This window comes from Acanthochromis polyacanthus, chromosome 18 (assembly GCF_021347895.1).
Source record: "Acanthochromis polyacanthus isolate Apoly-LR-REF ecotype Palm Island chromosome 18, KAUST_Apoly_ChrSc, whole genome shotgun sequence".
Taxonomy (NCBI): domain Eukaryota; kingdom Metazoa; phylum Chordata; class Actinopteri; family Pomacentridae; genus Acanthochromis; species Acanthochromis polyacanthus.
In genome coordinates, this window is record NC_067130.1 from 9,821,308 (window position 1) to 9,836,144 (window position 14,837).

The following is a 14,837-nucleotide window of genomic DNA, read 5'->3' on the forward strand; positions in this document are numbered from 1 at the left end:
ACCTCTCCCTCTCTTCTTCCCTGTCTCTCTATCTCTGATGAGCCTGTGCCCCCAGCACCCTCCTCCCCCTTTATCAGCAAAATTACCCTGTCGGGCTTGCTGCAGAATTAGTCATTTTCTATATGACATGGCCTTGTCTGTGGTGGCGCTGAGATAGGGATCTATTTTTATGTGGTATCAGTGCCCCGGGGAGGCTTCGGAGGGTGAGGATCCCATACGTAGTAAGGGTTGAGGCCAGGCCACAATCATGGATTATCATGATTTACGGCCTGGCTGCGAGAGGAAAAGGGAGAGAGAGGGAGCGAGAACGAAAATTAGAGAGAGGAGGGGAGAGAAGGAGTTTCTGGATGACATCATCATAGCAGAGCATGAGAAATGGAGAATAAAAGTACAGTAGTTGCAGAAAGTTTCACTGTTAATATAAAAGAATGTGCTTCATCCTCCACCCTCTACAGGAACCATCAAAGCCCTTCGCAATGAACACGTGTGCGTCGACATGCCACAGACATGCACTCTGCATTCTCCTATGCAGCACTACATTGCGGTAGTGGAACAAACCTAAAATGCCATGTTGTTGTTTCTCTCCACCTTCAAGCCCTGATCTTTCTTTTTTACATTGATTTGCTGACAGCACTGAAATGAAAAATACCTGAGTTTGCAGCAACAAAAGAAAAGCATGTCAAATTTGTGAGATATTGGGACACAGTGGGTCAGAGAAATGGACCATCTGAGGTCAGCCGGTCCTTTGCTGTGGGTGGCACTTTTGACCGTGGACACTACTATCTAATTCTGAGTTGCTTATGCTGTAAACAAAACCCCTCTCGGCTTGCTGACGTGAGCGAATTCATATATACAAGTGCCCAACCACTGTAGGTGGACCTCCCAGACTCATGAACATATACATCTAAAGTTTGTATGTACACGAATGCAGGTACACATTCTCTGTCCAGTGCTGCCCACCTCCCCAGAGCACAAATGCTTTCTATTGCATTTCAATGAGGAGCACAGTGGGAGAACAGGATGGGATTCCACACATTCTGCGAAGATATTTGAGAATGTGGTGCTCTTTACCTCTATGTTTCTCCTTCTCCCTCTTGCTCTCAGCTCTTTGCCCTCCTGAGGCTATGACTTAGTTGTTTAAAAAAAAGCAACAGCAACATTTTCACCGAGGTATGTCTTTTCAGAATCAATTTATTCAGCTTTATTGTGATGTGGAGAAAGTTCAGTGTAAATCAAAGACGGCTTCACAAGCAAAGCCTCCAGAAGTAGCACATGAGTCCTTTTGATAACCTCTGTGTTTCGCAGTCTTATGGGTGGGTTTGTGTGCTCAGTGACTTCACTTTGGGTTTGGTTTATATGGACTGAAATGCAGGTATAAAGAACAGGAAATCCTGTCAAAGCACTTGAAAATTTCACATAATGAAAAAAGTATACATTGGAAGCTAAAGTATGTCTGAAATAATTTGACCCACATGTGTCATTCTTATCTTCCAGAATATAGTCTGCACAATGGGACTGAAATGGTATCCACACCCAGAATTGCTCCACTGCATCAAAGGATGTGAGGTAAGAGCTCTCTCTGAATTACATGACTTGACCTTATGTATAGACAAAATATGGAATGAAAGGTTTTTCTTGGCCAACGGAATTTGGACAGACACCGATTTGGCTGATGTCGTCCAAGTGGTCATTGATACTGAAGCTCAGGGAGAGAAGCTCAATGTGAAAAGACAAGCTCTGGCATTAAACCCATGTGAACAAGGGCAAAACCGAGGAGTCATTTTTGACTCGGGTCCCAGTTTAAGCTTTACATTAGAAACATAGCTAAGCATTTTATCATTTTAGTAATCACTAGACTTTTTCTTTCAAGCCAATACACGAGTCTCAACTACAACTGGTTCAAAATCAGCTGCATGTGTGCTGCCTGAAATCAGAAGGAGAGCACACATTGCACCAATTTTAAAGTATCTGCACTGGCTATCTGTCTGTTTTAGAACCGATTTTAAGATCTTTTAGTTCATAAAAGGTGTAACGGTCTTGGTACAGCCTATTTATCAGATTGGGTTTGTTCTGTGAGCCTTCTATAGCCCTCAGGTCTTTTGATTGTGACATTTTGATTGTCACCAAAGTCAGAACAAAACTTCACAGTGAGCCATCTTTTTGTTGTTACGTCTCTGCACGAGCCTTCCTGAAAACCTGAGGGCAGCAGAGAATGTTGACATTTTTGAAAGCAGACCAACCTTTTTAGTCTGGCTTTTAATTGATTTCCGTTTGTATTTGTTGTATTTATTTATTTGACTACTTATTTAGACATTTTAATTAGTTTTATATATCTTGCTATTTGGAATTTTTTGACTTGTGTCTCTGGTGCTTCCTTGATGTAAATTAGTGGGATTTGTTTGGGATGATGTTTCTTCAGTTTTTCAGTCCCTGTTATTACTGATTCCTTCATTTATTACAAAGTCATTTATTGTTTTGTGTGGGTCTTGAGATAATTTTCCTTTTCGTTATGTGAAAGACATTGTCTTGCATTGTAATTGTATGAAAAGTGCTATGCAATTAACGTTTGATTAATTGATTAAGTGATTGATTGATTTACACTACTCAGACCAGAGGCAAAGCTCATTTCTTGTCCGGATTACCTATATTTACAATTCTTAGCATAAACCCAGGTAAGGCTGAGATCAGAAGTAGGTTCATCTACAGTTTGAATGATGTTGGAACAAAGATTTTACATATTAACAGGTAACAAGTCTACAATGAGGGATTCCTGCAAAAGCTGCACAGGTGGTTGTTAACTGAAGCCATTTAGACATTTGTAAGCCAGTTAAAAATGGTAAACGAATCACTTTTGAGAACAATACATGTGGCCCATTAAAAAACTTAAAGTAATTACTGATGCACTGCCTCCTACAATAATCTGCACACGTAGTGATGTCACCATATGCTAAATTTGTCTTTCCTTGCAAAGCGGTGCATTCACATGTGAACGCAACATGCGAAAGAATTCCACTCCACTTCACGGAGGAATGATATCATCTACTTAGTTTAGGCCAATTCGATAACCTGATTGGTAACCCAAGCAGAAGGGTGGGGCCAACCCAATAAATCACCTTTCTGGAGCATTTTGTGCAGTGAATAGTTTATGGTGTCCTCAGTTTGATTTACGGGTCTGGCCGACTAAGGGCTTAAAAAGTCACATTGAAAAATGAGGAAAATTTAATGTATCAGATTCATCAGCAAATTTATCCGGAGACTTCTCGAGGCCCTGAAATGCCGGGGAGAAAGTTAGAACAAAATGCTTTAGGTGTTACAATAGAAAGTGAGAAGATGGGTTTTTTTTCTTTGTTTACTGTTTCTGTCTAATTGCTGGACTCTCTCTCTCTGCTATAGCCCTTCATGGGAGACAACTACTGTGACTCAGTCAACAACAGAGCCTTCTGTAACTATGATGGAGGAGACTGCTGCCAATCCACTGTCAAGACCAAGAAGGTCAGTGGCATGCTTGTGCCTCACAGTAAACGTTAGATGTGGTCACACTATTTTACATTTAGTGTTTTTTTTCCCGTTTTCCCTGTGCCTAACTTACTTGGACACTTTCACTTTCTCAGTGCCATGCATACAGTAGAGACTGCACGCTGCCCTTATCAACCTTTGGCATCCATAAAATAGCATTTTCTACCTACATGAGGTATGCATAATGGAAACCAGAACAGAATATACAGTTGAGGGCTGCTGTATTTCACCTCTTGGAACATCTCTAAACAGTTTCTTCCTTCCTTTGTCTTGTGTCCAACCTTAGATTACTGGTAGACAGATTACGGATCCCACATCCAAGAGAGTGGGAGTTTTTAGACTTCATCAGTAGTCTTTTTTATCCTGTGGTATCCTGTTTCCTAATGTGTTTTTGTGTGCCGGTGCTCATACCACCACCTGAAATCTGGGTAATTTTAATCTAACTTGTTTATCAAGCGGCTTCTGATCACACATACAGACATATATTATCTGTCAAAACTCAATCTGCTGTGTTGTATTTCAGCATTAAGCCATGCATGTCCAAAAGTTTGGTCATTCTTGGTAGCAACTCTCCTAATTCAGGGAGGTGCTTTGTCTTTCGCATTCCAGCCGGCTGCTGGCGGGAGATCTGATTGGGAGTGTATTGTAGCTTCTGGGCTGCAGCATCTGCTTCTCTGGCCTGGCCTGTTTCTGTGAATCTGGCGAGGGACTTTAGTTGTACTCCTGGCATATCCATCTGTGTGTCTGGCTGGATTTATATTGCAGTCTATGCATCTCACGGGCTATGTCAGTGTGTCTTACTGAAGAGCCTCTTCATTTCCTCTTTTGGGAAATAAAACACACAGAGGACGTCTCATCCCATGTAAACATCTTGAGCAGAAGAATCAAAGTTCTCCTGTTTGGATCTAGTCCAACTTTACATGATTTGTCATGTTCTTTTTTTAGTCCTGAGCCATGAGTATGGAGATTATCACCGTTCTTTCTTGTCTAATATGATTTTTTTTTCCGGAGACAGCTTCTTTAGTATTTATTATTTGTTCTTAATATAAACCTGACGATGGAATGGCCGAGGCCTGACCTTTGCTAGATTATTTTCCTTAAAGTTTTATTCTCAATAAATGGCTTAATAAAGTCGTATATCCTAAGTATCAGTGTTTTCATAGTAGATTGGTACATTGAAAAGCAGAGAAACAATGCAAAACATGATACTTCACATAATGAAGTAATTAAAAAATTCAATGCTTAACCTTCTGTGAAATGCTGTCCACCCTGTAATGCAGCTACTTGTCACCAAAAACTGAAAGCCCCATCTGTGGTTTACAAAAATACCTAATAACAGTGACACTGATAACACTGACAAATTAATGTGGTTCAGCTTCATCACAACAGTAACATTCTAAAGCAGTCAACATCTTTGCTGAAAAATGACTGGTGCAAGTAATACTGCATAAATGACTGCATATCAGAGGCACACAGCTGCTCCTTATATATTTAACTACAATCTGCTACTCTACTAAGTATGAACATGCATCTCCTACTACAAACAGATCTACAGGTCCACGATTTGTTTTTGTACTTTATTCATAACTTCATTCTCATATGTAAAATATTCTGTTCTAAGTTCAATACCACACAAAGTTAGTGAGCAACCCTCTGGGAGGTGACCTCACTCCTCAAGTGGTTTTTCAGTGAGTTGATTGACGCTATCTCATGTCCACATCTTTTGACCCACATCCAATGCAGGGGGCTTAGCCAGAAACTTGCATAACTCACTTTTACTAACAGACCCCAGCGGGAGGATAGACTCCATTAAACTACAGCAGCAACGAGAGGTTGCGTTGGGTGAGAAGAGAGCAGGCCAAGAGTTGGAAGACTTAAGAGCTGTTATGTTCAACATCAAAGGATTTGAACAGCTCACTTTGTGATGTCAGGTAACACATTCCTAGCTAAAAAAAATTAAATGTCTTTGATGGTTTTGACATTTTGATTACTTTTAAAAAACGGTAGACTCGTCCAAAACTAAGCAAAAAAAAAAAAAGATTTTCTGATTCTAAAATTAGCCTTTAAGTCCAACCGATATTACAAAGCAACCATTAGTCATTACTGGCATTAATCATTTAGACAGATCCACCTTTTTACGTCATACAGTCAGTGAAATAGCATTTTTAACCATTTGCATGAAGAAATGATCACTCTACTGTCTATTGGGCAGCCAGATAGCATCTTAAAACAACTGACTTTTATCACCCCAAAGTGACCTCCTTCCAGTTCAATCTATGAGTATTTTGACAAGCCTGTGTGCCTCAGTATGTACAATATGAAATGAAAACTGTATAAATCGGAGTTCCAAGTCTCTGTTTGGATCAGTTTGAACACAGCAACGTGAGAGATATTTTCCTTTAAACACATAGTTCCCAAAGTTTACGGGTTCAAATTTGATAGAACAGATACACGTGCAGACAAAAAAAATAATCAAATTCAGACATTTTTGGAACATATTTTTCAGTCAGTGGCTGCTAGTAAATGTCACCAGATGCTTTAAAGCTTCCTTGGTGATGCTCTCCCAGATCTTCACTGCTGCAACCTTCAACTGTTGCTCGTTGACAGGTCTCTCTCTGCGTTTACTCCTGTTCTCAACCAGAGAAATGCATTTTGAACAGCATTTTGCTGACTGACTCAGTCTCTGACTCTGAAAAACTGTCTGGTTGCTTTGGCTGGAAAATGAGATGTCATCCACAGAGTTTGGATGCAGCTGGCTGAAATCTGAGCACACAAAATGTTCCTGCACACCTCTGCAATGTGCAATTGTCCAAAAACTTAGGTTTTGAACTGGGTGTGTTTTCCGGCACCTTAGCTTGTGGACTAATCTTCTTATATCTCTTTAACCCACTTCTGTGCTGGTGTGGTCCTTATTCTTCAGTACCGCTGCCTGCTCGTCTGCCCACGACTTCTAAGCTACAGTGAAAGTTTGTTTACTTTGACTCTCCTTTCCCTGCTGGGGCTCAGCCTGCCAGCTGCTGTTAATCAAACATGGACACACCTCTCTCCTGGCTGAGAGGGAAAAAGTGCATTTCTGATATTTTCCCAAATAACTTTGTTCTTTTGCTTTCAATAACGACACAGTTGTGCATTCATTTCAAATGACACTGACATCATTTTTTGACAGTTAAAAAGGGATGACACAATGTGATTTCAATTTTCAGGGTTTAAATCTTTGCAGAGGAATCTGTGATACTGTAGGGTGTCCAAGTTAAGAGGGTTGCATTGTAGACGTAGTGTCTACAAAGCAGGTGTTATTCGTTTGCAGAAAGGCAAAATGAAAGGCAAATGAAGGATCAAATCATTCCGTAAATACTTGGATCGAACTTCTGTCAATTCTGCGTAGAAAGACTGGATAAAGTGAACCTCCTTTCCAACTACTGGAACATTGATGTCTTTGGCGGGCTGCTAGAGTATTGTATAGGAAGTGGATGATCTGGGTTCAAAAAGTTGAGCATACTTGCCCACATTCTGCCTGGGTGTTATTCTCAACAACAGCAACTGGATGGTGTTTTCCACAAGTGGGTCCCTTGGAAAGTATTCAGGAAGATACAAAAAATAGCTCTAAAACGACCAATCATAATTTGATTTATCAGCTGCCAGGAGCAAGGGGTGAGGAAAGGTTACTGCGGGTGAGAAACAAAAAGGAAACAGTAAGAACTTAAGCTGATATGCAAAATTGATATGGGAACAGAGGAAAGCCAGATGTTTGATATAATCCCTTTTTCTTGTTAGCCCATTGCCTGATTGATGCTGCATGCTTGCAAACACATGTTGCTTAAGGCCTCAGCCAATATAAATATGCCTTCTTTTTTATGAAGCTCAAATTAACCTGAATGTGAATTTTAAATTAATGCATTTTAACAGCATTCCTGACAAGGTTATCTTGTTGTTTTATGGCATTTCTTTGATATTGTTGCCCACATTTATATTTCCTCTGTAATTATCATTTTGGTACTTGCCTTGAGTTAGGCATTTGGATGTTTATCTCTTTTGGGGAAAGCTTATCTGGCTAGTCATCCCTATTTCATCACCTCCGTCAAGTCAGAAACGGGCTAATTTGCACCTGATTCTCATTTTCCCCGAGCCGAACACATGCATGGCAGCCAACCTGTGATGGAGATGCATACAAACCTCTTAAAACAAACATAAGAAAAACAAAAAACAAAGACAAAGTATGTGGCAAATGGAATCTGTAACTCATTACTTACAGTCCCTCTCTGCTGAGCTGCTGAGTAACGCATTTGCTGGCTGACAAAGACAAACAGAGTTTTCCTCTTTAGCAGGAAATCAATGTTCTTGTCCAGACCACAAGCAAAGACTTTGGTCCAACTGGTTTAATTGTTCTTTAACACATATTTCATTGACACAGATTTTGCTGTTTGTGTCACAGTGCAACTCATTGGATGTCTGCTAAAAAAAAAAATGTATATTTATTACTGATTCTTGCATTTGTTTTTGCAAGGACAATTGTATTTATATATGTGTTTTCACTGTGTCTTTAAAAAGGCTACTCAAGTAAAGCTAAATTAATTCATTATAATTAGATGAGGTTTGTAAATGTTTCCTTTAACTCCCTGAAACCCAAAGCCAGTTGGTGGGTTTGAAGGGCTTGTTATCTTTTTAAAATTGCCACAATTACACAATTTTCAGAACCAGAAACTGTACAAAGACGCACATTTCTTGAATTAATTACTCAACACATACCATTCCACCATAAAAGCAAACCAAGTCTAAGCTGAAAATTGCGATACTTCTTCAAAATTACTTCATTCTACATGCTTTATATCGAAATTTTCCATTTGCTAAGACCAAATTCTGTGAAAAGCAAAAAATTCTGCCCGTTTTGGCACAACTGGGAAGCCATTAGTGATCAAACTGCGACCAGGAGTCACATGACAAAAATTCAGGAACTTTGCAGCTCAACTGTAGGCTGTGCAAAGATGAGACAAATATGGATACAAAGTAAGCATACAAGCAGTAAAATATCCATAGTATGTAAAGTCACTGTTTTTCCCAGTGCTAGTAACATATGTAGGAACTTGAAAAACTGTTGTTTAAGTTAGTTAGTTGCTTTTTCCCCCCATTTTATCTTTTTTTATGGACTTATGCCATTAGAAATGTAGTGTAATACATGGACAGTATTTCTAAATATATTTCAGTCTACTTCTAGCCATTGTTGTACTGTTCCCACTAAGGTGCAAGGCTTTATATTGCTGCGAGAAATGAGCCTGTAGTGAGTAAAAATGTAACGGGAGCTAAAACACTACTTGGGGTTAAGAGGGTTAAGAACCAACTGCTTGTCCGAGGTGTTTGATTATAGAAAAGAATGTATTATTTTGAGGCACAGTAATTATTTTTTAATGGTCTGAAGTGCTCTTTCTAAAAGACATCAAGGGAAAATATGTGAATCCAACTGCTATATCTGTGTAGACTCTCAGTTGCCCAGGTCAGGGTAGTCCTAAGTGTGTGTGTGCAGCTGGAGCCTGATATAGTTTATTCCTCTTTACCGCATAATCATTCACATATTCCTATCAAAAACACATGAAAATTTCAATCCAGTTCTTACTCCACATTCACACCTACACGTCTCAGTCACTCTAAGGTGTTGTATCCTACACACACACACACGCACACACGCACACACACACACACACACACACACACACACACACACACACACACACACACACACGTACATTATAGAAACCCCCAGTGCCCGTCCTTCATCACTGTCACATGCTGTCATTCACTCTCATTATCATTCAGTCTTTTTCTCACTTTCATTCATTCACTTTCTCTCTTCCTCCCCCCTCACGGTCTCTCTCTCACACACAAACAGCACAGGAACAGACACAGCAGCCACCAGTTGTTATGTACAAGTCTGGTGACTCACTGGGAGTCTTTGCTCAGTGTTGATGTCCCTTGTGTGTTGTGACACAACACATGAGAACAATGACTCCTTCCATAAAATCATACACGGCTCCTATTTGTTTTTCAGCCAAAACTCAGACTTTCTTTGTCTCTGTTATGTTTGAGGTAAAAGGAAGAGAAGGACAAAAAGGCATGCTACACTTTCCTTCCTCCTCATCAACCAGAGTTATACATCTTTTTTATCCTTTTCTTCCATCCAAACAGTCTAAGGTTAAGAAATCCTTCTCTGCTTTAGTTGTTTACTCCGTGACCCAAAACCAAATGTTCATACCACTATTATGTCTTCAGTCCACTGACGGAAGAGATAGAACACACTGGATGAAAACATCTGCTCAGCAGAAGATGTTCAGTGACTTCTTTACAACAGTTGCATGATTGTTTATTATTGTGTTTCCCAGCATCAAACGCTGTGCCTCTCAAATATTAAATGATTCAGTGGTTCAATACGAAAAATGCTCTTTTTTTTTTTAAAAAAGAAAGCAAAATTTCTTCCAGATACAACATTTGAACAATTTCTGATCTTTCCAAACAAACCTAAAGATATTGTAGCAATTAGGCTATTTTCAGTAATCAAAGTTTCCAGTTTCCCCCTGATTCTCCTCTTCTCTTTTTCCTTGTCATCGCTGTATTACATCCTGATAAGAGCTAAATAATTGCTGGTGGAGAAAACAGTGGGGAAAAAAATTGCAGTATAGGGAAAAACAATGGAACTCTGCTCATTTATTTTTATCCTGCTTCCCAACAAATGCCGCTATTGACTTTTGATTTGGTAAAGATTTGTGTATTAAGGAGTTCTGGATGACTTGCTGTGTATTGTTCCACCCCAGGAGCTTTGAAGGTGCAAGGACTGGCTGCACGTAAGGTCACCGCAGGATCTCCCCTTAATAGTTGCAAGCTGTTGGCTGGATTTGGAGAGGCACGGAGCATGCCTATCTGAGGGTTCCCTGCGTAGGACCCTTTTTGTAGCCCCCCATCTAGTTTGGAAGGAATGCCTTTCTTGGATGTAGTTGGCCTCTCTGAGACAACTTTCTATGAATGCGCCTCGATGTATTTCTGACTGAGTTGGGGTCGTGGGTAATTACCGAGATCCTTCTCAGTTCTTTGCTCCTGTTTACAGCTCTCAGTCTGGCACAAGTATGCTCGATACGTGACTTGGTATGTGTCGTGATTGATGTTTGTGTCTAAGCTGATGGGCCGTGATATCCTCCGTTAACCACTAGCCCCTCTGTCTGTGCTGGTGACTCACATAGGCAAAGCCCTTTGCTCCCTTTCAGAACGTGCTCCCAGATTTGCCAGACTCCGCTTTTGGAGCTGATGCATAGATATAGATAGATGTCATATTGTGTTTTTCAGCAGCGGCTATTAATAACATTAATTCTTCTTTCTCAACAGTGCAGAGCATCTTATTTTACACCAAATATTCCCATAACCAGTGACCAAAAGCACATGGCATCAACAGATCTTTATCTTTTAGATGTCTAAGGGCAGTTAATTTGACTTTATTTCCCATTTCCAGGTCTGGCCAGGGCAATTAAAGATACCCAATCATGAAGTAGGAATTTTTCTTCAGGACTGTATTAGGAATAGTTAGTTTTGGGGTTTTTTTACCTTCTTTTTTTTAAGTTTATGGACAAGCAATAAATGAGCAAAACAAAGCCAAAGGTTCCTTTAATCAGCATTTTTATGTGTTTATCTGTGTGTGAGAGGGCTGAGGGTGGAATGAGCAAAATACATCTGAGAAAAGAGAAGCATAATGTGGAAGGAGGAGCAGGGCTTTTCTACACAGCTGAGCAAAGGTAGTTATACACCAGGAGGACACACTCCCTCCAGTTTTTAGGAGTTTTGGCTGCCAGTTGACGCCAAGAGCTTGCACTTATTTTGCCAAACTCAGTAATGTGTTCTTTTGCACTTAACTTGCTCTTTTTCCTTCCAAATCTGATCTGTTAAAATTTTATTTTCCCTCACTTTTCTTTCTGTTGCTCTCATTCAAGTTTTGTATTTACAGCATTTTTTTTCTTCCATTTTTTTTTTCTCAGACGGATTTTTCTTAGAAGTTCTTAGACCACTTGGCTCATCGATCCAATAGACTGATTTATTTGATGTGTTCCACACTAATGATTAATTTTAGGGCTTGCGGCATGCTGTTAGTGATTGTGCTGTCATGCGAGGGTGTTTGAAATCATGGGACTTGCTAATGTGACATGTGACTGTGGATGCATGTGTCGGCTGGAGCAGATGTCAGATGTAATTTTTGCTCCTTTCATGAACAGACTATATGTTTCCATTCGCACTGCAACATTGTTGTTTAACTCATGTAGTCAGAAATAAGTTAAAAAATTTCTAAAGATCTGTGTCAGGAGGCTTTTAAATGTACTTTGAAGATTGACGAATATATTGCGATTTAAAAGTTGCTCTAATAACCTCAGTAACTTGTTAATGAAGATTGCAGTGTGCTTCTCTAGATCAGCCAGTTCCCTTTTCCCCAACCCTGTGCCCCTTACACCACCTTCTTTCCTTTAAGCACTAGCTTACAGGCACATACTGCACACACCGAAATGTAGAGAGGAACTCTGTGTTATTTTGACCTGTTCCTGAGATGGAAGGATGGGGCTCTGACAAGGTCTGCGTTCTTCAGAAGGGCTTTCATGTTTCTGTTAGTGGGTTTCCTCGCCCAGCCCTGCTCTAGCCCTGGGACATGCGGCAGCATGAGGGCCCCCAGGCCCACAAGGCCAGTCAGTTCCATTTCCCAGCCACCCTGTGAGAACCTTCAGTCAGGGCCAGATGTGGCAGCTGGCCCAGCCACCCTGGAGGTCAAGGTCAAAGGAAACCATGTCAACTTTGCCACCCACCATCATTCTCTAGATAGAGAGATAAACAGAAGTGGCCTTGGAGGGGAAGTGAAGCGCACAGGAGAAGTGGGAGGTGTAGCGGGGAAGTGTGCTGTGAGAGAGGGGAGTAATAAAGAAAGGTAAATCGTGAAGACTCTAAAAGAAACATAGTGGAAGTGTTAAAGTGGGAGATATTGTACTTAAACTGACAAAGAGTCAGGTAGGAATGAGGAGCCCCGTGGTCTTGGCTTCAAAATGCCACAGAGGAAGCACTGGTCATGCAGTTGACAACTGTTTCTGAAGTGTGTCCGGCCTTGGGCTTGTAAAGTCGTCACACGTAGGCCTCATTTTCTCAGTGGAGTCTGGGCACTGCCCACCTGGCCCTCGCATTAGGAACACCACCCCCACACACAAACAACGTATTTTATACCCCATTTCAAAGGGGAGCCTGCGTCACTGCTCCTCAATGACTAGCATGCTCCCCCGTGTCATTCCACAGACCTGCTGTCTATAAATCCACAATTCTCACAAACTATCGCTGCTGTTTCCTGCGTGTTGCATTTACCAGCAACTATAACATTTTATATTTCAAGTATTTAGTTTACACTGCAGCCCAGAGCTCAATGTGGAGCCAGTTTCATAACATGCTTTTTGCGCAACTATGGTAAGTTGGAAGAAGAGCTCATTATTTTAGGTTTTTATTTTTTAAATGCATAAATTACACAAAATAATCCTTGTCAGAAGTTGTTTTTTTCATATTCATGGTCATGTTCCTTTCTCCCAATTTTCACTTCACTGTATTATTAGATATATTAGATTTTCTGAGCTCAAAAGTATTTAATGGCGGTCAGAACTGTCTAGATCAATATCAGTTTAAAGGGATCTGTCTTTTCAATTATAAAGAAATATTTTTCTGTGAAATTAGTAGACACTGAAAACATTTGGCCCGAGTTGTAAGCAGTCTGTCACAAATGGAAATAAGGTCGTATTAATACCCAGCAAAACAAGTTGGATTTGGATTTACGATTTCAGCCAAGAAGTGAGTCATCTTCAAAGTCCCAAAACTTTGTTGTTGTTATGAATGCATCTTTTAGTGGATGAGAAATCCTAATGTCTTGGTCATTCTTTGCTAATGCATTCAGTAATTACCTAACTAACCCTCTGAGATAGTATTAGCTCATGATGCAATTTGTGAGATGGCATTACTGAAGAGGTCTTGGGAATTATACAGCAGCTACTATATATTCAGATAATAGCACCGTGACCCTCCCCTGGAAGCATCCCCTCCTATAGCAGCCAGATAGCTTTCACGAATAGCTGTCTTTGGCATGAGACACGCTGTCAGCTACGTATTTGTGTTGGATGCATTGGCCAGTATTGTTGTTACATTTACATTGTACACTCAAATTCATTCTTCAAAAAAGGCAATACCACTTAGCCCTAATAAGAAAATGCAACGCTGACCACAGGCCCCCACAGATTGATAACATTAGCCACCAGGACACAAATGCAGACATGTCCTTGGTCTGCTGCCTGCCTGCCTGCCTGCCTGCCTGCCATGATTTGAACCACATGTGTTTCTTGTTTGGCCTGGGGAAGGGGGACACATTTTGTGTACCCAAACAGCTGAAGCAGGCCCCCCGAGAGGCGAGCAAACAAGGCAGCAGCAGCTGGTGTTGGTGACGCATTGCCAATGTTATCCAGTGACATCAAAGCCAGGGGCATTGGCCGCTGATCTTCCGGTTCTTTCTTTTCACCTCCAGGATTTGAGTTCGACATCAGAGAAAATGCGATATCTGTTGTCACGGTGTTTTCAGATAGTGATATAAAATTGGTTTTCTATGGGCAGCAAATGCAATAAGAAAATAACACTGCCACTGTGAGTTCTTGGTAGATGTCAAAGTTGAAAAACAGCATACTTGACCATGTCACATATCTATTCACCGTGAGAAGAGCTGTTGCTTCCCATTGGCTCGCAGGTGCCGATTCTTGGAACTGCCCCGTTTTGCAGTTCTAAATTGATGTCGCATTGAAGTGTTGCTCCAGTAACACCACCGAGGCAACGTTTTACCTCTGAGTCTAGGCACACTTTGTACGCAAAATTTTATGTGCCCGACACAAAACAAGACAAATCAGCCTTAATGAGATCCGCACCAATTAAATTTCAAACCTGTTTGGCATTTGCGAAAATCTGGTTTGCATTAATGATAAGGAGAAAGAAACTGGCTCGACGCAGAGAGAGAGAGAGAGAGAGGTGGTAAGAGACTGTTAATGCAATGTCATCTGGAAGGATTTCTCTGTATAATACAAGCTTCAATCGAACTTCACATTTCATTGATTTTATTTTGATTACGTAGCGCTTCCATCGAGGTGACAAATCAGATTTGTGTCATGGCATCTTTCTACGACGCCAATAATTCATGCCGGCACCATTATAATAAAGAAAAGATGTATTAAATACATATTTGGGATCTTATTACTGAAGGTTTCCATGACTTTTGACCATCCAGCATGCATCTG

The 14,837-nt window shown here is 40.6% G+C and overlaps 1 protein-coding gene across 2 annotated transcripts in view; it reads left to right on the forward strand.

Annotated features, from left to right (window-relative positions):
- The window catches only part of pappaa (pregnancy-associated plasma protein A, pappalysin 1a), a 94,753-nt gene that overhangs the window by 73,802 nt on the left and 6,114 nt on the right, over positions 1-14,837 (forward strand). For both annotated transcript variants that reach the window (XM_051938697.1, XM_022212004.2), the window contains exons 20-21: positions 1,495-1,566; positions 3,394-3,492. In XM_051938697.1, the coding sequence (XP_051794657.1) occupies positions 1,495-1,566; positions 3,394-3,492 (171 nt within the window). The remainder of the gene's footprint in view (positions 1-1,494; positions 1,567-3,393; positions 3,493-14,837) is intronic.